Source organism: Styela clava, chromosome 9, assembly GCF_964204865.1.
Source record: "Styela clava chromosome 9, kaStyClav1.hap1.2, whole genome shotgun sequence".
Lineage (NCBI taxonomy): Eukaryota > Metazoa > Chordata > Ascidiacea > Stolidobranchia > Styelidae > Styela > Styela clava.
In genome coordinates, this window is record NC_135258.1 from 2,498,273 (window position 1) to 2,521,597 (window position 23,325).

Here is a 23,325-nt window from a genome sequence, read left to right on the forward strand (position 1 = left end):
GATTTTTTCACACAGTGGCAAACAGGCACACAGTGATGATAAATCTCACGTTTTGTCCACACCGAGATGCGTGTGCTGTTGTTTGCGTATTTTATTCAGTCTTATAATTCACAAAAACTATGCACTCCTCGGATCAATATGACAAAAAAAGTTTTTTTTTTTACTCAAAATTTCTGATCTAATGCTACTCATGTGAATTACGGTGCATCTTCATATATTTGTGAATAGTAAGTACTAGTATGTTTATTTCGATTTTCCGTCACAACAAAACAGAGAAGCAATACAGGGCAAAACAAACAAATATACGGAAAATCAGGAGAGGAGGCAAAATCTAAAAAATATTATCACGCGTGCCTACTTCCCCCAAATAGCAAACAACACATTGAAGTAATTTTAAAAAAGATAGTTCGGGCGTAGATACTTGGATGTGGAGTTTGAACATAAGCTGCAAATAGCGATAAGACAGACAGATAGATTTTATTTCGACTCATTCGCAAAAAATAAAACAATACACAAAAAAGAGAAAGGCGAACAATCTGAAAAGTAAACAAAACCTAAAAATAAGTTTATAACGTAATAAACACGTTCACTCACTGGGGAGAAAAGAAAACAAATCACAGCAAACATGAATATTAACGGTTGGTCATTATTCAGGCGTCTAACCTCAAACGTAATTTGATTTTGAAGTTAGACGCCTGAATAATGACCAACCGCTAGGGAAAAAACGTGCAAATGGCATTTTAGGGTGAAGGGTGACGCGAAATAAACAAAGATGGTTATCGAGCAGCGACACCTGTGGTACAGGTTTAATAAAGAGAAGTTGAACATTATATATATATCTATTTATCCGTATATATATATATAATCAATAATATATGATAATTTGTAATAATTGATGTGATTCTGAACTCACCTGACTAATAGTCTACTGGACGATATACAACAATAATAAAAGCAGCGTAAAAGTAAATAAACTATAGAGGACTTGCACGGGTCACGTGACTTTGTTACTGGACGGCAATAAAACAAAAACGTCCATTTGGCTCCTGTCAGTTGCAAGTCGGATTATACGTTTCCGCTTTGTTTGGCTGTTGAAAATGGTTATTTCGTATTGTTCCGTTGGCTGTACGTATAGTATAGTCAACGGAATGGATCTTCAGTTATATTCCACTGATTTCAAAAGATCCGGAACGTCGCGCAAAGTGGATATCATCTACTGCCCATTGGCAGAACTGCTTGGTGTGAAGTCCAGAAGCCATCTTACTTGTGTTTCACTGTTTGCGGACAGCACTTCGTTGATGGTGAGTGATAATGTGGTGATAGTGTGCCGTTATCAATTTCTTTAAATATTCACAAGCTCCCTCATTTCAATGGAAAGCAGATGACAAACTACTGTTATTAGTAGGCCTAGGCGTGGGCCTACTTGCAGTTGAAGACTTGACTTGTGTAAGACAGTAAGGAATTAATAATCAATTGCTATAAGGTATTGTTTCCTTAATTAGCAGGTAATCTATTACTACCGTAAGTGTGAAATGTTGAATAGATAACTAAAGTTTAACACCAGTGGTCATGCAAAAAATAACCAGAATTCAATTGAATTCGCCATCTAGGAATATGCTCGCCACCGCATCTCTGATCACCCTGGTAGTTTCACAGGTTTCAATCGCATGCGGGGATAGTTATGTGCGAGAGGATTGCAGCTCTACTCCCACAGAGGGTGGTTCACATGACCGCTGATCGGTTACGACCATTCAAGACGACCCTATCAAGAAAAAAACTTGTTTCGGTGGGTCTGGTAGTGAAGGTTTCAGTCTAACGTTGGACACCGATACTACAACCAGATACAGTTGCTAAACCTTTTGTTTAAAGAATATAATGAGATATGACTTATAAGAGTCTAAACTTTTATTTGAGAGGGGTGTAACCCAAGCTAATTTGCAAATGGTATTCATGGTACCAAATGTATCACACACTTTACAGTATTTATAAATTATATTTGAAAAATAGAGCCCACAAAAATGTATTTTTAAAAACATTTGGTTTTATCTGCAGATACTAGGTTGATATTAAGATTGACCATTTCAATGTCAAATTTTCTTTAGTCAAAAGTCACACTTGATTCGCAAAGATTTGTGAATGCGCACAGTACACCAATTTGTCTAATGTTTTGATTCCATAGGCAGGAGGTTGTGGATCGGTGCTGCTCAGGATGGGATATTTTTGCCTCTAAATGCATATTAAGTGTTTGACATGAATCCATCGTGCTCAGATTCGACTGTTTTCAAGGTCTGAAGGCTCCAACAGCCTTATTTTATGGGTACACAAGAGAATTTCCAGTGTGGCATGCATGGATCAGTTGGAGTCACTAATCTATAAGCAAGGATAAGATAACCTGGAAGTAACATTCCATAATTTAGAGTAAAAAATGTATCTGCCTCCACAGCCCTTTCAAATGGAAGATATGATGCCTCGGGGGTAATTTCTATCAAATATTTTACAGTATAATGGTTCTAGTGAAAAGGGGTGTAGGCGGCTTTTTTTAAAGTGTGGTAGGTCTAGTCGAAAGACGCATTAAATGTTTATGCTAACAACTGCAAATTGATATTGCAACGCATACAAGTTAACAGAATTTGTTGAAATGGTCCTGCCTTTTGACTTTCTTCAAAATCCCCCCTTTTTTAACTATTCTCTTCCTCTCTGGGGATGGCGAAAATTTAATTATCGATGGGACATATAAGCAGCTGATAATGGGTTATCTTCACTTTTCCTGAAAATAAATTAAACACTAATCATCATTTGACAGTGCCAAGCTTGTGTATCAGATCAGTAATAAATTATCTGCTAACTAACAAAACAATCAGACAACACCTTCTGACCATTAATGAAGATTTCTTTCAATTTAAAACGCAACTATGCCTACCAATGGGTAGTTTTTAGGATAGAATTTATCTGTGGTTGGGGACAGATTGCAAGGTGCAACATCGTACGATTACCATTCTATGTCGGGATTAGTTAGCCAGTTATTTGTTTTTGAAGCATGGACTTGATGGTGGGGGATGTCGTCATCGACCAGCGGTCGTGTGAACCACCCTCAGTAGGAGGAGAGCTGCAATCCCCTTGCACATAACTATCCCCACATGGGATTGGAACCTGTGAAACTCCCAGGGGGATCAGAGATGCGGTGGCGAGCGTATTCTTAGATGGAGAATTCAATTGAATTCTGGTTATTTTTTGCATTAGCACTGGCGTTAAACTTTAGTTATCTATTCAACTTTTCACACTTACTAATAGATTACCTGCTAACTAGGGAAACAATACCTTATGGCAATTATTGAGCAATACCTTACACGAGTCAAGTCTGCAAGTAGGCCTACGCCTAGGCCTACCAATAACAGTAGTTTGTCATCTGCTCTCCATTGAAATGAAGGAGCTTATGAATATTTAAAAAAATTGATAACGGCACATTATGACTCACCATCAGCGAAGTGCTGTCCGCAAACAGTGAAACACAAGTGAGATGGCTTCTGGACTTGACACCAAGCAGTTCTGCCAATAGATGATATCCACATTGCGCGACGTTCCGGATCTTTTGAAAACAGTGGAATATAACTGAAGATCCATTTCGTTGTCTATACTATACGTACAGCCAGCGGAACAATACGAAATAACCATTTTCAACAGCCAAACAAAACGGAAACGTATAATCCGACTTGCAACTGACAGGAGCCAAATGGACGGTTTTGTTTTATTGCCGTCCAGTAACAAAGTCACGTGACCCGTGCAAGTCCTCTATAACTAAACAACAACAAACAAAATAAAACATAGCAAGAGCATCTTATGCTCCGGCGTTCCGACTTCAGTATTAATCAAAATCCATGTGCTTTGTGAACTTGTACTAAAATCTATGAAATCTAAAAGTTTCTAATCCCATACGTTTTATTACCTGCATCTGTCTGTACGCATTTTGTTTTATCCATATATATATATATATATATATACGTTTTGTGTCTACAAATGAGCTAAATTATATATTTCACAAAATCTATTCTCAAACGCAATGCGCCTTAACCACATAAAATCTAAAGAAAAAACGCATTAGCTTTGATGAATTTTAATTTCTCATTTGATAATAATTTACAATAAATTGCATTTGAAAAAATCAGGTAAAATTTCAACTAAATTAACTATTACATTACAGTGAGCAATAAACAAAGCTAACTACATCTAGTAATGGACAAAAAATCAACTAGAATCTATCACAATTTTTCTATTCATTTTAAAAATAAGAAGAGAGAATTGAGGCGACTTAATCATGAAGCGTACCAAGCCTTTTTATCAAGATAACAGCCCAGGTCAGATACGGTTGGACAAAATCAATTTGACACAACTCTGGAATATAAAATAATAGTTCCATATGCATGGACTATATAAATTGGCAAAAAAGTGATCGTAGAAAAATTATACGACAGGGGTGCGAATCGAGAGTGTTATTCGTAAAAAGCTCCATCAAGTCTTAAATTACTATTCTTTCACCCCCTGTGATATCTTTAATTAATGAGTTAGTTTAACTTCAAAGCATTGATCAAAATAGTATTCAAAATTGTCAGTAACTCAGTTAATGGGCGAAAAGTCCATTGTTTTATATTATGGCATAGCGTTTTCTTGAATTACATTATTTCTGAGATCTTAATTTGTTAAAATCAAACAAATTATCGAAAAGTTTCAGATTATATTTAGATGGCGGAGAAAAGTATTTTTTAAAGATTCTAAAAGCGAATAAATTTTTATAATCATTTCTCTACAATGGTAATGGATGCTAAAGTTCATAATAAAATAAATTAACAATGCGTCTACTTTGCAATGATTTGTGCAATAGCATGCGAAACGAGTGTCCAAAATTATTATAACAAATTCAACTTTAAATCTATTTATCAAATCAAATAAATCTTTAATTTTTTTCAATTATTTCTCAAATTTTTTTTGTTTTCAAAATTGCAAAAACTCTCCTAAAAATACATAAATATTAAAAGCTTACAATACACATAGAAATCCGCAACAATCGTGACTCAATGAAATCAGATCTTATAAATCAAACTAGGTACAAACTATGCAATGAAGCAGTACGGGCACCATAAATTAAGAGTGTAGTTCACTTCAGGATCTGAGATTTAACCTCAACATAGAAAACAAAATATAGTTACACTTCGCTTGCAATGAACGATTGTTCTATTTAATTTACCAATGATTCCAACAATGGACAATTAAAAATAATGCTAAAAATACCAGACCCAAATTTTTCTTAAATTTTGATTAAAAAAAGAACAAATTTTTTTATTTTGACAAAGCAAATAATTTAGCAATACATAGACACAATATAAACACAATTAAAAAGCAAAATGAACGAGTAATTTTTCTTATGAAAATTCTGCTCTATTCAACTACTGAGCTCCTTCTTGGGCAACTCCAGTAGTCTTATGTCCTGTATTCATAGAGACAATGCCAACGTAGATAGCCAGTACTACATTCAGCATTGAAGTAGGCGCTCCAGAGGTGTGTGTACCAATATGGAGGTAACTAATTTTGTGCGATTATTTTACATCAAGTTATATAAAGGGACTGAAACCAATGGACCTTTCTCCGACCTTTGACCCACGAAAAATTCTTCCTATACTTTACCATTGCAAAATTTTCGGGGCTATTGCTTTTGCAAATTGGCGCCTGTAAAATGGGGTACGTGTTTCAAACCATCATTATGATTCATCGCATACAACAATCTGTTTTTTTAAAGTACCGGTAAAAATAATTTTAGCCTAGTCTATCACAGCTATTTCTACACTAATTTTTTATTACTGCGATTAAATTAAAACTCCTAGAAAGACAGAGTGATCATTGAATTATCTGATTTATATTTAAGTTTCCAAAACACAACTGAAAACTAACGAATGGAGTTCAAAAACGCGAAAACGAGATAATGTTCACGACCACGATTGAAAATCTGTCTGAGTGAGAAAAGTGTCTGAGTGGATGCGAAAAGGGAACGATGTTACGTGACTTTTTGCATCTTGCTGATTGGCCAATGTCACGAAGTAAACAAGGAAGGTCCATAGGCAGGGGGTATATTCACTTGGCTAACACAGAAATTCCGAATAAAATTATTGCCTAACCCTAACCTAAACAAAAATTATTATGCTATCTCATTTTGAGATTTGACAACAAGCTTTCTATGAATTCCAGCTCAAATGCAGGATACAAAATACAGAAGCGCTGGTTTGCGAGCGGTTAAATGAACTGTTAGCTGCGATAGATAGATAGCTAGAGCTAGATAGTACTAATCGCAAGAATATGAAAAATTAAAATTTGCTCATCAGCATATGAATTGAAGAGTGTATTAAGATTGCACAGTCATTATTCTAGTGACCCTTGAACTTTATAACTTCCTGTTCTTCTGCTTAGTCATGGTATTCAACATCATACTGATGTAAGAGGTCAGGAGGTCATCCATTTTGTAACCCTGTGCAATGAGAAAATTGGATTTCTTATTGAAATGAATAATGACAATACCGTATAAAAAGTGGCTTTTATAGCAATCTCATAGGAGAAGAAATACAAAACACACTAATTTTGTTCGACTGTGCCCATGTATGTATGTATGTTTATTTGTCTCGTAAAAAGCAACAAAAGCGTAGATAACGGGATGTATGCACAAGACCAAACTGGCCTAAAACACAAACGTGCGCATTGCACTCCCTTTGAAAAGTTTTAAACAAAAATAAATTTAATAAATATAATATGGTCCCTTATACAGACAGTTGTGCAAGGAGAGTGGGTGAGTGTGGTAACAGGGGTAAGGGTGGAGTATACAAAACTGTTTGTACAAGGGAATTTGTAAGACAAGACAACATTCATAAATAAAACATAACACGAAATAAACTGCATGTATAAATAATACTAAAATTTAGCATTTGGACATAAATACAACACCTTTGTAATGGGGGAAAGCATAGCTTATTAAATACTCGCCAGTATCATATATTGACGCAATGGAAGACATACAGGTTGCTAGAGGTAAAACTGACATTGCAAAAGTCCCTCAGGAAATGCTTTGTGGAGACAGATTTTGTTAAAGGGTCAGTCAAAATGTCCGCCTATCTTGCCTGCCCGCTTCCGATTTTATTTTATGATTATTGTTTATTCCTACTGTACTATACTGTTTATATATACTGTAATGAAATATTCAGAAATGAATAAAACATTTATCTTTCTTGCCAAATTGTATCCCGTATTTTTAGTGCTTTCTGTCAACATAGTCAGAAGTATAGCTTAGTTATAGTAAATCACAAAAAGTACTGTAATTCTTTATTATTTACTGAAAGGAGGGTGATGATAGCTTACCAGAGTTGTTTCACACAGAAGTTTGCTACCTCTGACCATGTTTCCGATTGTCATGTGGAAATAAGTGTTCCCACTGCTCCAGTTACTGATTTTCGTGAAGGGGAACGTTACCAAAATCTGTCAGAAAGAAAGAAAAAGATTTTTTTAATTTCAATTATAAGAGATTACTTTTTTTTGAAAATTTTTTCTTTTTTGTAGTGAATTTTCCTTCATTTATATCAGTTTTTATGACCAACTATTGCATAATGTACTGATTCATTACATAAGCTTGCACATAGGTGCGGCGGTGTGGCTCATCATGCTGAGCATTAGGAATACGCTCGCCACCACCGGGTTCGCAGGTTTGAATCTCATGCAGGGATGGTTAAGTGCGAGAGGATTGCTGGACAGATTCCTCCACCATCAAGTCCATGCTTCCGAATACAAATAACTAACTAATCCCATACCGGACAGGGAATGGCAACCACTTTCGTCATATGTCACTGTCTCCTCTCCCTCCTGGGATAAATATGTAAATCCTATCCTAGCCTAGATTTTCCCCAGATACCATACCCCCCTTCCAAGTCATCTCATAAGAGCATTACTATATTTATACCTGCCTGTTGTTGTTAGAAAATAGCGCACTTCCGAAATATGTGCACCAAAATGACCCACAACCTGAACCCTAATCTGGTACACATACTATGTTTAGGTTGTGCTCATCTTGGTGCACATACTTCGGGAGCACCAAAAATATCACTATGTTTAGAACTCACATTTTTAGATTTTGGATCAATCAAGCTGACTCCGTGTTTATTGATTGCAATCAGTAGATTCTCTGGGTAAGCTTGTTCTGTTGTTTGCTGAATTTAGAAGAAAACAAAAACAAAGGTTAGATAAAATTGTAGCAAAACAATTTTAAATGTTTTCTTCATCCAAAGCAGAGAGATTTGTTAAATCAGATTTCAAAGTAACCACATTTTAAGTTAAATATTTTGGGTGGTCTTTCATTCATTAACTTATGCCACTAGAATATCGGTCAGAGACCGAATACTTATCGATCGAAAGTTAGGGGATCCCCCAAAACAGCGCTCTTACTCCATAGTGACACCTTGTGTCCCATCACTAATTAATTGATAACTCGCTAATTATACGACATAATCATCCAAAATCAATAGGCTTCTGGTCCGACATATGATGAATGCACATGCAAAATCTGGAGCAGATTCAATTTCGCTTTCGTGAGATATCGCGAGCATCTAACAGACAGACAAATACATATCAACATACTTACCGATTAAAATCGATAAGTAATGAGAGTTGAACAATTTAAATGTTTTTGTGGTTTTAATTGTGGTCCCACAAGCCCTAACTTTACCATCTTGACCAGGGGTGAAATATTATGAAATACAAAATAAGCTCCTATAGCAATTCTATGGCAGACAAAAGACACTAATATAGTTTATTTCTAGAGTAAGCTGATAGGTGGGCCGGATCCAGTCTTTTGAAGTGTTTCATCCAGCCCATTTGTGCCTGCTGAACTCACCCAGGCCATAGTGAAGAAACGCTGTGAAATAATCTTATCAAACAATGAAACTAGGTAAAAGTTTTTTTGACGAGGAGTAAAGTGAAATAATTTTTGCGCATAATATTGTGACACCCATCCAGAGCACAGGCTTACGCTCAGGAACGCTTCTCTAGACAGTATCGGAGAGCCATACTGTATATCACTACATAAGACTCAATTTATTATCCATTTCCCCTTCTAACAATGCTGATACCAAAATATATATACAATGTACCATTTCAATCAAATGGTGTGAGTACATATTGCAAGAACCCTCCCTAATGATGTCATACAAAAGCTCATTAGGCTAAAAAATATAATTTGTTTTTAAAAATATACAAACATACCCTGACATCAAAAAAGGCAGAACCGAATGTCTGCCATCGATAAACAATCTTCAAGAAGGAAAGCTTGGATTCATCTTTGCTTTTACCACTGTGCTTGTTGAATTGAGCAACAATTTGCTGAAAACATAAAATAGGAATTTAATTACATTGCACTAGTATGGCACAGGAAGTCTTTCATTATTGATGTTAAATAGAAGCTTTCAAGGTTAATTCAAAGCTATTTATTGGTATAAGTACATTATATTGGTGCTCCAGAAGTATGTGTACCTATATGGAGGTAACTAAATTTGTTCGCTTATTCTACATCAAGTTGTGTAAAGGGACTGAAACCTATGGGCAGGAGGTATATTCACTTGGCTAACACAGACTCGTAATGAAACTAAAATGAGAACAATAGGAATAAAATTATGGCCTAACCCTAACCTGATACACTTACTATGGGAGTACCCATTGTATCTTTTGCACATATGCCAGCCTCATGGTAAGCTCATTGCGGAGCTCACATATCAAAATTTCAGATATTTAATGCTAATATTAGAAGTCAATAAATATTAATAAATCATTATTAACTGAGCAATTTTTTAGGACAACTGAAAGAGGCTCGCATACTCTTAAGATCTTATAAACAGAATTTGATTTTCCCAGACCTGAAGAAAAAGCCAAAATTTCTTAAAGAAGGATCGGGAGTCGGGGTTGGATTCTCAATTTTTGTCAACTTAGATGATGGAGTAGTTTTGGAATTGATTTTGAGCTTATCGGTAAATTCTGGACCCCTGCTTAAGTAGTGGCTTCCTGGGGCTCCCGAAGTATGCGAACCAAGATGGCGGACATCGGAATGTAATATGTGTACTAGGTTAGGGTTAGGCCATAATTTTAGGTATAAATACTACGAGAGGCTCTTGGCTAGTCTTCGAACTGATAATAGGACTAAAATAAGGAAAATTTGAAAAAAATTATGGCCCAACCCTAACCTGTTACCCATGTTACGTTCCGATGTCCGCCATCTTGGTTCGCATACTTCGGGAGCACCGGCTTCCTATACCAAACACTGTTTTGCATCGAAACAAGTTTTACTAGCTAACTTATCTTAGAGATCATTGATTCTCAAACTGGGGTCCGTGAAGCGATTTTGGGGAGACCGCGAAGCAACTTGACACCAACACAGAAGCACTGCTGTGATGGTTTTCAGAAGGGACAGTGCTGAAAAGGTTTTAGTATCTACTTGTGCAAAATACACGGTTTCCTGCAAGAAGTAAAGCATGAATTACACAAATAATTTCTCAGATGCTTGTTTCCTGGTGCGCATATCTCTGTCATGCTACTCTACATTAAAACAACACTGTTATAGATAGAAAACCACATTTCTCCATATGATTAAGTCAGCTTATCACCTATCGTCTATGCTTAAAACGAATGTGAAATCCATCTTACCCTCTTCCAGTCATCAGGCGACATCAGTCTCAATAAATCTGTCGGGATAAGTTCTTTCAACATTCGTGGAATATTCGGAAACTGGGTCTTGTCTTCTCCAAATTTAACTCTAAAAATAGAAATGAGTACATCAAGCTTGAAAATGTGTCAAGTTCAGATGTTGTACCTAGCGAAAAAATTTTGTTACTACTGACAACACTATTTGAATTTATATTTAGAAATTGAACTGTAGAAAATGTGACGCCACATATAAAATTGTACAGTTTAAACGTTTAAAACAGTGTTTCTCGAACAATGGGGTGCGCCCCACAAGGGGGGCAAACACAATTTTTTGAGCGGGAGTGAAGCTAATTAAAATTCAAAATATTTGTTAGATTTGATCTTAACTGCCTTATTTTGGACATTTACATTTTTTTATTGTTTACATTTCTTTACTATTTACACATATTTTCAACCTGTTTTTCAAATAAAAGACACTTTCGCCTCACTATCCTCTCGTACATATTTATCAGAGGTGAGGTGGCGAGTGTATTCCTAAGGCTTTGCAAGATGAAACACACCACCGCGCCTAGATTTAGACGGGCTGATGGTAGGCAGACGGACATGAAATCCAATAAGATTAGGCCATCTTTATAGCTTTTCATTTCTCCTATGATAAGGGATAATTAAAACCAATTCTATTATTAACACAACATACCTGTAAATCAGAGCTGCAAGCTGTATTCCTTCTTCTCTGGTGCATTTATGGTAACCTCGCAAGAACTTAGGAACTTCTTGATAATAATGGAATATTTTGTCAGCGTTGGAATCTTTTCCAGGAGATACCATCATCCATAGCTTACGCATGAAGAAGACTTGGTATGTCAGCTGTTGTATGGAGCCTGAATACAAGAATATTGGTGTGTTCGAAGTATTAGTGATAGTATTAACATATTTATACCAGGGGAGAAGAACCAATAAAATGGCATAATTATATATGGCCTCTCGTCCGATTACCAGTCCATGTCAGGTATGGGATTAGTTACCCAGTTGTTTGTTCTCTCAGATGTGTTGGGCTTGATGGTGGAGGAAGCTATTACCGACTAGCGATTACATGAATCACCAATGGCTGGATTTGAACCTGTAAACCCACGCAAGGTAATCAGAGGTGCTGGGATGGGCGTATTCTTGACGCTCAGCCTGATGCACATTCACATTTAATAAAGTTTAGTTCCAAGTCTTGCATGGACCCCAAGTTGAAGAATAATTATTCATATGTGATATATAAATATATAAGACAATTCTTACCATCTCGACTGGGTCTTGCTTTTTTCAGCCAATCTGTCAGATGTCTCACGAAATCGAAAAAGAAATCGGCTTCTGGAACGCTGATAACTTTGTCAGCAATCTTGACAAATAAACTGAATCCTTCTGATGATTTGAGTCGAAGTCGATTCGCGATATTGTGGCAGAAATCCTTTGCACGAGTGCTTGACTCAACTTCGAAAGCCTGTAAAAAAAATGAGTTGTAAAAATGAATCAGATCAATAAATACCTAATCATTCACTCAAGGATTTCAACTAGATTTTTCCCCATCAAGCATAATATCTTAATCGAGACAGATTAAGTTTGAAAAAGCGCCCACATTGTTGAAAATACAAAATTTGTTTTTTATTCTTGTCACAGTGTGAAATCATTTGCCATGTTATCTGGTGAATTTATTACTGTAAGGATAATCAATAGTCGCATTTTTTTCTCTTGCCTTTCACGCGACATATTTTTCAATTTGTTGTGAAAAAACTAATTTTTTTGTATGGCCAAAATAGATGTCTAAAGTTGGTTATATGGCCCACTGACAAAAATGTTGCACACCCCTGCTTGCACACGCCGAGGAAAAATAGTCAAAGTGAGAAATTTATCAAATAAGGTTGCCAACCATTGCATCAAATCCTTGTAAAAGAAGATAATTCAATGAAATCTTTGTACAAACCTCATCAGTACTATCGGGGAAATAGACTTTGTGGAAAATCTGAGTTGTTTTATGCTGGATGGCTTCAACTTCTACAATGTGAGGAGGATATTTTCGATGCCCATGGCGCAAAGTTCTCTGAATTCTGAAATAAATATTTTGAATAAATTTGAAATACATAAGTTTTGAGGTAGTCCCACCTTTACACTGAACACGGCTCTAGGATAGGATTTATATATTCGCCCCTAAGGAAAGGGAGGCCGATAAGGCAGCTAAATCATATCACGAACTTTGACCTCTTGTCCGGTTTTCAGTTCATGTCGGGTATGAATTGGTTAGTCAGTTATTCCTAATTAACAAAATATTTGATAGTTCATCTGCTAGGCTAATGTTTATATAATAATAAGATGCACAATGTAACAATCAGCGTCATTATGACATTATTTCCAACAGAAAGTTATATTCAACACATAATTGTAATTGTCCACCCCTGATATAGGTGTATAATTCTCTCTTGTTAGAAATTCATTTAAGCTCTTTTAAAACCTCCCCATAGATGTATATTTATGAAGGTGTTAATTAAGCAAACTGATAAAAGAACCAGACATAGAACTACATTTATACAGAGAGTTGATAGTTGTTGGAAAGACTTTCACGGTTTACATAAAATATCTTTTCATTAAGACTATCTAGATAGGGAAGTGATATGTAATCCTGACTTCTTTAAATGCAATGCTACCGTTTTTAAGTCCTATTGGCAACACGCCAACCATCATACCCATGGACACAATCATTTACTATTGGATTGCTTGCAAACAAACCCACGAAGGATAATCAGAGGTAATGTGGCAAGTGTATTCCTAACTTAGCATGAGTCGCCATGCCGCCTGGCCATGGCTAGCAGATACTCACAGTAAGATAGCTAAAGGTCTTCGATTTGAAACAGATTATCTGATATTGAAAAAATTTTAATCTATATTTGAGTACTCCTGTAGTATGTGTACCAGGTTAGGGTTAGGCGATAATTTTATTACAATTTTTCTTATTTTAGTTCTATCACGAGTTCGGGGACTGTCTGTGTTAGCCAAGTGAATATCCCTCTGCCCATAGGTTTCAGTCCCTTTACACAACTTGATGTAAAGTAGCCGAAAAATATTAGTTACTTACATATTGGTACACGCACCACCGAAGCGCCCATATTGGACCAAACTTGCTCCCTGTTAAGCAATGTTTTAAAGAAGTAATCAAAAGTCTTCTGGACATACCTGTGCACACAATCGTTTGCCATTGGGTTGCTTCTTCTTGATGTCAGAAACTTTTGGAGATGTGGCTGAAGCTGAGTGCTTGGAGCAAAAACTCCTGTAGCCAACCACATTAGTTCCCATCCTCTTTCTTCGCTGTAGCTGTAAAATAGAGAAGGGCATTCGATGATAGATAATTTTTGTGAAGTCAAGTTAAGTTTATTTTTTCTAACCAGTAAAAGGACAAAAAATCATGCAAAAAATTTGAGAAAAATGATATTTACAATACTCAGGAAGGGAAGCCGCGGGGAACCAAAACTGGTTATCGAGCAGCAACACCCAAGGTTCTAACACCTAGTTTGACAGAATGGGGTGAAGAGTTTCAAAATTACTGTTAATAATGATAAATACCGCGAATTAGCCAACTAACATCGATTATTAGAGATTATTACTTAAAATTACCATGTAATAAATGAGCCATAAGTTAAGTGTTAGTAAGACAGTCGATTATTCCTCTTTTGCATAATTATCTCTCATAGAACTCAAAATCAATAACTCACAGAGGTGATTATCAGTGTAGTCAAGTGGATAGGATTTACATATTTATCCTGAAGGAGAGGAAAGCCTATAAGACAGCTTAATTATATGGTGAACCACAGCCTCTCGCCCGGTTACTGTAAAAACCAAGTCGGGTATGGGATTAGTTACAAAGTTTAAAACTGAAATATTGCTGCATGCCTCTCACAAACACAGCAAACAATCTAATACTCAAGCATGTGAGTTTGCAGAGGGTATTTGACTCATTTTATAAAATGTTTTCAAAATTTTAGTTTTTTCACAAGAACTGAAGTTATGGTCGCTCGTTATGGTTCAATCTCATTTATTTCTGAGTGGAGACAAGCAAATTTCAATAACAGTGGTTCTCAAACGATGGGGCGTACCCCACAAGGGAGTCGTAAACAATTTTTTGAGGAGGCGTGACGCTAATTAAAAATTAAAATATTTGTTAGATTTAATCTTGCCTGCCTTTTTTGGATATTTACGTTTCTTTATTTTGTATATTTACGTTCCATCCATATATCCATACGTTCTTGAACAAAACATACATTCGCCTCACTAGTTTTTATTTCTCGCTTAATGTTAGGTAATTATTTTTGAGGTGGAACGCGAGACTTGACAAATTCTTAAAAATGAGGCTTAAAAAGTTTGAGAACCATTGTTCTGTAAGAAAAAAATATCATATACCTGTTATTTGTCAATTACGAAAAAAATATTGCGTTCAGATATGGATTGGAAAACTTTTTAGTTTTGAATTCCGTTTCATCCTTGACCTATTAAACGGTAAAAACCAATCTTTCAAAAAAAAATATCATATGCTTACTATTGTCTGTTGTTTGTCAATTGTTTCATCAGTTGGCAATACACTTCATCTCTGAGAACCTCAACCTTCAGCGGACTATCGAAGATTTGGTCAGTTTGTTCATTTCCGTGTCTTGGACGCTTTGATGGATAATCCCCCATATATTTCATGATAGGTGCACAGGAATTAAGGACAAATTTTTGTAAAAACATGCTTTCAATGTTAGAAATAGGATTGTAGTTTATCACAACGCAGAGTAATGATTTAAAATTACGATTACACATAAAAAAGGTCTTATAATTGTCAGACGAATTTTCACTGAAATATATTTGCGTTAGTGTGCAGCAAGACTCTTTGAATCACTTGGGATAGTTATCTTCACTCTTGCTACAACATCCTAGCATTATATTCATATGCACACCAGCACATAAGTAATTAGTCTCATAAAAATCCAATCGATAGCACATGGGGAATAAAAGTCGGGAGTTTTTTGAGTTATTAATAATTTTAAAATCAAAATCTTATTCGAAAATCAAAGTCGGAGTCAAAATTATTATTTTCTTTATGGTAAGACGCCAGCTATCGCGAAGTTGAGAGTTGGAGCTACTGTTATTATAGTCATGTTACCCCGGTTGTTGAATTCGTGATTTGTTTTTTTAGATAAAATTTTTTTATACAAATACGTAATATCATACAACTGTTTTCAAACCAATATTAAACAAGTTTCAAAAAAGGATATCCAAAAATATGGCAACAGCTTCTTGAGCCATTTCGTCATGCATGGACAGTTTTGCCAGTAGAGGTTGCTTGATAGGTTCTCTGCTGATCGCCCACAATTTATCTTTGCTCCTTCTGGTCTTGTTTGATACAACTCGACTCAATGTCTGGGGAAGTGGAGGCCTGAAAATATGGATTGGTAAAATATGTCAAATTAAATTAAATCACCTGCTAATGGAAAAGTTGTTTTATCATCTTTACACATTTATATAGTTTTTGATTTTGGACACAAAATGGATGGAACCTTTTTACTTGATTGTTGTTGGGTTCTTGATGAAAAAGTTATTGCTTCACAATAAATGGTCCAATTGATTTTAGATGTTAAGTACACGGAGATGATTGGAGTCTATAGGTGGTCTTTATTTTTATTTTTTTATATATTCTCTTCCAACAAGGTCCAACATTTTAGACCAGGCCAGCACAACATACGACCCGCTTCTGTGCGGCCCGCGGGTGATTTGAAAACGCGCCACTTCTCGGGTAACAATCAAAGCCGGCATTGTTATGCAAGGGCGCCGCTACTCTGATCATATTCGAAATCCTGAGATTTATGTTTTGCACTAGTTTCAATAAATATCGAACTTTGTGTAAAATTGGTGTGTCCTTCGCAACCCCCAAAATTCGTTGCTCGACCCATCGCCCTCCAGTTTGGGAAACCAAGAGTGGGTTTTCAAGGTAGATGAGCCACTAAATACATATTTGCCATCTCATATGCAAAAATACTGTACTTTGTTTTTACCAAAGAGAATAAGATTCTTCATATTTTTAAGCTCCCCAGTAATGAAAGTGTTTCATTAAATTTAACTGTTTCACAATATTATTTTGATTTGTGGTTCATCTTGTGAAATATGTATGTGGCAAAGTTTGCGGCCCACCGTGCCTCCAGATTTATGCTTGCGGCCCTCGTGGTAATTTGAGTTGTGCAGGCCAGTTTTAGACCATATTTTTTATTACGTTCAGATGTCCACCATCTTGGTTCACATACTACGGGAGGATCTCAAAATATTGCAAACCAACCTGAAAAAGTCAGCAGCATATTCTTCCAATGTATAAGGAGCTTCAGCAGGTTCCTCAGGCTTAGATTTCTCGTTTGCAAGTTTACGAACTTGTTCTTCTAACTCTGCTGGCGAGAGGCTGAACAGAGTCTGAAATAGGAAAGAATAGGATTTACATATTTACCCCGAGGGAGCAGAGAGCCGATAAGACGGTTTAATATAAGACAATCCACGTGGCTTTTTGTTTGGTAACCAGTCCATTTCGGGTATAAATTCGATATCTAGTAATTTGTTTCAGATGCATAGACTTGAAGGTGGAGGAAGTCGTAACCGACCAGCCATTACGTGAATCACCATACGGCGCCAAGTTGTCTAGCAATCCTCTCGCACATAACTATCTATGCATGGGATTCGAACCTGCAAACCCACGCACGGTAATCAGAGATACAGTGGAAAGCGTATTTCACAATGCACCACACAAACAATATACAATCAGTATGTTAGAAAAATATTCTTAGTAACACAGAGATGTTTGTGCTCTGTTTATCCCAGCTGAGCAAATCAATAAAATTTTTATACTAGATTTTCATGTCTAATGTCGCTGATTTATAAAGAGCAACTATTTTTTATAGGATCATAATGTTACTGTTCATCATTGCCTGTCTAATTTATTATAGCCCATGTGGAGTGGTTGGCATGGAAATAGAAACTAAAATCAGAAATGCGCTACATAGAATCTTAAATCCCCTCAGTGAAAGTAAGGCCATGTGCTAGGAGTAATTGCAACCAAATAGTTCACAATTCCTAACATAATTTGTTTGTAATCTAATTCTTACCACAATATCTTGAGGAGGTTTTTTCAAAGTTGGGAGGACATATACAACATCAGTAGGGAAATCCCCTTTCATATCACTCCTATCATTTGTTCCATGTCTCCATCCATGTGAGAGAAAATCAACGCCAGCTTCTTGGTCGAGAATGAGCAGATCTCCTTTGTTGAATTTCATGAATGTATCTCCTTGTTGAACTGAAAATTTGGAATAAATCATGAACATTTGTTATTATATCTATTATAGGAGAGGGAAGTTGATTAGATGGAATATTTTTTGGGGCATTTTATGTTCGATTTTACAATTCATCAAGCAAATATCCTAAGCCGAACTTTGAATCAGACAAATGTAATAAGCCATGAATGATGGTACTATCTAAATCCGTGGTCCTCAACTTCTATTCCTTTCTGGCCCACTTTCATTGTACAAAAAATGTGTGGCCCATCAACTTTTTCATGCCAGAAAAAAACTACTAGTGCATCAGTACTGCTATTCTACATTTGAGTGACTTTGCTTTGACTACCTAGATACTTTAAATCATTCAATGTTTAAAGTTGAAAGGGTGATTTCATAGATGTCAAATAGGATCTAGAAGGATGAAGTTGGTATACTCACTTTTATTTGGGTTGTTATGCAAAGACACGACATATCTTGACCGTTCTTTCAATCCTTCTAAAAAGTGGGCGACAAGCTCACTGACATCATCAGCATTGTTGGAGGTGAAAGTGTACTCATCCCCTCTAACTGTGTTCAGCGTGAAACTAGACCCTGCTGCTTTTGTAGAAGTACGGTTGCCAGTAATTCCTGTTATTTCTGGGTAGGAAAGTTCCAACAGCACCTGCTCCTGATCGTCCACTATGTAGACCCCTAAGGAAAGAATATTATTACACTAAATGAGTGTTGCTATTTCAGTTGATTTGGGATAAAAGCAATGATAATGGAGTTATCTTGTGTCAAAGCGAATAAAAAAAAAGTGAGGTGGGGTAAGTGTTTAAGGGTGGGGTAAGTGTTACTATCATTTCCATTAATCTTATAAAAACAAATTTTCTTGTTTATGTTGAAGGAAAAGCTATTAAGACCAGTAAATCATAAAAAAGATCAATCCTTCATCTGTTCTTCATCATATTTTCAAATTCTGGTTAGAAGGGTAAGCTTATGAATGGGTTAAATCATATACAAAACTGCAACTCATTGTCTAATTAACATTCCAGCCCAGGCATGGAAATAGCTAACAAGCTAACCTATACGTGGATGCAGCGCGCAGTAGTTTTCCATCGACTTGGTCAAAAAAGAATTTTGCGCTTTCCACTAGGTTTGATTTTAGGCGGGGGGGGGGGGGGGGGGGGGGGGCCTTTTATTAAAATCATTTTTAAAATTCAGGCTCCTATTTTTTGAGAAACACAGTTGTTCATCTCAACCATAATTTACATGAATTAGACAACAATAAATCCGGCTTTTAGTGTGTCAGTGATCAAAAGCTGGTAACTTCTCTATCAGAACTCTTTCCGCTTTTAAGTGAGAAATCATGACTTTTCTTTCAGCAAATGCACATAATAATCTAACCTGTCCAGTTGACAGCAATAATCACTTCATCTTTTGGTAAAGACGGTCCAGAAAAACGATAAGCTTCATAAAAACGAGAGAATAGCAATGGCCATTTGTATCGAGCAAATGTAACAACGTCCTCTTGCACTCTTCGTGGTTCCCAACGCTCTCGAAGATAATTGGCCTAAGTAATGAAACAAGATAATAAACAAACAAGTCTTAAATTAGTACGATGGTGGTCTAGTTTATAACACTCAAATATCTCGAAACCCTATCTTACCCATATCTTACCCATATATGGTTTATGAATTCATAATGGATTTAGGAGAATTTACATATTTATCCCCGGGAAGAGGAAAGCCGTAAACAAATCAAACATATGGCGAATCACGGCCTCTTATCAGGTCATCGGCCCATGTTGGGTATGGTATTAACTAGCAAGTTATTTTTTTTTTGAAAAGCATAAACTAGTGGAATAATGAATGAATATACACCATATCTATGAACTATGTTATTACTTATCGATCTTAAGATCGGTAAGTATATTGATAGGTATTTGTCTGTATGTATGTCTGTCTGTCTGTGTGTCTGTTAGATGAACGCGATATCTCGCGAACGCGTGGTTGAATCTGCTCTAAATTTTGCATGTGCATGCATCTTACCTCGGACCAGAAGCCTATAGATTTTAGGTTAATTATGTCGTATAATTAGCGAGTTATTAACTAATTACCGATCTAAGATCGATAAGTCTTCGGTCTCCGACCGATATTCTCGTTTTTATACTTAGAAGGTCATGGTACAAATAAAATGCAAAATGCATTTGTTTATTGCAACCAAAACTATACTAATAGACACAATGACTTAGTGCCCCAATCAACCTTTTATTAAAAATTAAATGTTGTAAAATCCCGGGACCCAAGGATATGATCAAATACCAGGCGGTATGTAATGCTTATGCCTTAAATAATCACAAAATTACCTGATTGACTCATAATGCTAAGTTTTTACGCTGTGATACTTCTTACATATACAATTACTATTGAGCAACACTTCAACACAAATATAAAACAAACAATAATATTTACTAGAAAATAAGTAACTTTTGTTGAAAAAACAAGTGACCATAAAAAATACCAGGCGATCCAGTTTTAGGTCGCAACCCATAGGTTGGGAAGCAATGGCTTAGCGCACAACCTCAGCAAAAATGTATCTGATCGATTCTAGATCTAACAAGCCTCTTGTTCTCATTTACAGTCACACATAAAAATTCTGGTGCTCCCAAAGTAAGTGCACCAAGATGTCGCACAACCTTGACATAGTATGTGTACCCAGTTAGGGTTCGGGTTGAGCGCCATCTTGGTGCACATACTTCCGGAGCACCAAAATTCTTCTATAAACGAAAATCATACCTTTCCATGCTCTCGTGATATGATCTGGGCCCAGTATTCCTTAGTTTTCTGACTTGAAATTGACCGGTCTGGGATGTAACTTTGGATCAGCGATATCAAGCGCTGTGCCTGGTTTGAAAATGTCAAAAAATGTAGAAAGTTATGTTACTAGAGTTTATGTATGTATGTTTATTTGCCTCAAAATGAATTAGTATCAGCATTTTAATTAAACAGTATAACAGAGACCTTACTGGTCACAGACACAGATCTGCAAAATGCAACCCTAACAAGTATAACAGCAGTTTAGGACTACTGCGTTATATTAGGACCACAGACGTGAAATAGGCTATACAAATAAAACTCCAGTACAATACACAGGACAAAAGGTATGACGTTATGTGGGAGGGTGAGGAGAAAGCTGATGAAATGACCGAAACTTGTTCTTGTTCGGTCATTTTTCACATTGTGGAATATTTTTGTCAAGTAGTGGTAAATGTTAGCCCTGTTCACCACCACGTGGAGATGCAGAATCTAAATAACTTTTTTAATATTTGGAAATTGAAACTGCGCCTAAACGCAGAAAAATATCAGTATCGGAAAATTCATCAACCATCGAAATATGATAGGTAAAAGTATAAATACTATATTTTACACAGATCACATTCGATTCCTGCTGTGGATATAAAACTTGAAAGTTTTTTTGTAGATATTTTTATGTTTGGTATAAAAACTGAAGAAAGTTCCTATGATGATCTAATTAAATGGATAATGTAATCTCTCATTTAGTGACTTGGCTATATTGGATATGGAAATGAACAGTGAATTATTTGTTTCAGATACATGAAACTAAATTTCATAAACTGCAAAAATCATCACCATGCAGTATTCAAAACCTAGAACATTTGCTATGTACTGATAATCAGGGATATGCGGCATACAAATACTTACAATACATAACAAAAGTTCTGAAAGAAAATTCCTGATAAAAAATAAATTTTACCTGAATCTCATCCCCGAATTCCACATAATACTGTTTTGCAGCAAGCTGTGCAAGATCGACATCTGATTCGCAGCGATATTCCCCAAACTTGATTCCTCTCATGACTTGCTGGTAAATAAGCTTTGTGCTGGCCTAAGAAATAAAACAATACAGAAATTTATCTTTTCATAGATGGAAATGGACGTCTAAATATACAACATTATTATATAAATTAACATTAATATGTGAAATGTTTGGTGCCCCTGTAGTATGTGTACCAGGTTAGGGTCAGGCCATATTTTTCCGATTTTCCTTATTTTAATTCCATTACGTGTTCAGGGACTGTCTGTGTTAGCCAAGTGAATATACCATAGGTTTCAGTGCCTTTACACAACTTGATGTAAAATAGGCAAACAAAACTAGTTACCTCCATATTGGTACACATACTTCTGGAGCGCCAAATGTTTAGCTGTTTATATAGTCTTTTTAGCAGAGCTATTAAGTCGAAGTATTGTTTTTAGTGATGATGAGAATTAGGGAAAAAAGAAGCAAATGGCATTAGATATAAAAAAGAGTTAATAAAGAGGATATTAATTCAAAATCAATAAAAATAACAGCTTTAGTATACAACTCACAATACATGTCTAAACATAGAAGCATATTTTGTGCTCAAAAGTATTTATGAAATATATCCTAAAATTGTACTATGAAGGGCACCTCGTAGTATGTGCACCAAGATGGCGAACACCGGAACGTAGTATGTGTACCAGGTTAAAGTTAGGCCATAAATTTATTTCAATTTTAGTTCTACTACAAATTCGGGGACTAGCAAAGTGACACCTGTAGTATTTGTACCTAAAATTATGACCTAACCCTAACCTGGTACACATACTACGTTCTGGTGTTTGCCATCTTTGTGCACATACTACGGGAGTACCCTATGAAATGTAATGAATTGGACCACAATTATCATTTATTCCTTAATTGTCCATTTCAAATTTGGATAAACTAAATTCACAATATTTTTTTATATTATTACTCCCCAGCAGGAACTTTCCAGATGATCATGCCTACCTTATCAACAGAAGGATCATGCCATGGAGTGAATATTTCTTTTCTGTAGAACAGTCTCCATGGTGCAAGTCTTTCTTCAGACCCCTGTTCTTTAGCATATTGTTCACATTGCGATATTGCATCCATCACATGGTCACCTCCTGAGCCAAGTGATGAGACCTAGAAACGTTTAGAGTGTTCATGAGGTCTTAAAATTTTTCAAATAGCAAAGGGAATTTATCGATACCTTATATTGTTTTGGCTCTCACAGATGTGATAAATGAAGTAAAAATACTTGAACAATTACTGCTTAAAAAACATCAAGCCTGGTTAAGATATATTGAAAACTGACTTAACAAAATTGAAATTCAAAAGGGACTTTATGGACACTTTGTATAGCAATTGAAGTAATTAAAAAGTGAAGGTTTCTATATTGAAAGAGCGGAAAGCTAGGAAGACATGCTTGGGTAGTGGTACCCAGCCAGGGGAGTTG

At 35.9% G+C, this 23,325-nt stretch overlaps 1 protein-coding gene across 6 annotated transcripts in view; it reads right to left on the bottom strand.

Moving 5' to 3' along the window:
* Positions 1–4,095: 4,095 nt before the first annotated feature.
* The window catches only part of LOC120339313 (unconventional myosin-VIIa-like), a 62,417-nt gene continuing 43,187 nt past the window's right edge, over positions 4,096–23,325 (bottom strand). For all 6 annotated transcript variants that reach the window (XM_078115949.1, XM_078115947.1, XM_039407410.2 and 3 more), the window contains 18 exons: positions 22,854–23,012; positions 21,801–21,932; positions 20,822–20,929; positions 19,431–19,596; positions 18,483–18,734; positions 17,874–18,064; positions 17,060–17,187; positions 16,005–16,165; positions 15,287–15,440; positions 13,930–14,067; positions 12,686–12,809; positions 12,004–12,205; positions 11,414–11,597; positions 10,717–10,825; positions 9,286–9,402; positions 8,148–8,234; positions 7,393–7,509; positions 4,096–6,511 (listed from right to left, as the gene is read on the bottom strand). In XM_078115949.1, coding sequence (XP_077972075.1) covers positions 6,428–6,511; positions 7,393–7,509; positions 8,148–8,234; positions 9,286–9,402; positions 10,717–10,825; positions 11,414–11,597; positions 12,004–12,205; positions 12,686–12,809; positions 13,930–14,067; positions 15,287–15,440; positions 16,005–16,165; positions 17,060–17,187; positions 17,874–18,064; positions 18,483–18,734; positions 19,431–19,596; positions 20,822–20,929; positions 21,801–21,932; positions 22,854–23,012 — 2,613 coding nt within the window. In that variant the 3' untranslated portion in view covers positions 4,096–6,427. The remainder of the gene's footprint in view (positions 6,512–7,392; positions 7,510–8,147; positions 8,235–9,285; positions 9,403–10,716; positions 10,826–11,413; positions 11,598–12,003; positions 12,206–12,685; positions 12,810–13,929; positions 14,068–15,286; positions 15,441–16,004; positions 16,166–17,059; positions 17,188–17,873; positions 18,065–18,482; positions 18,735–19,430; positions 19,597–20,821; positions 20,930–21,800; positions 21,933–22,853; positions 23,013–23,325) is intronic.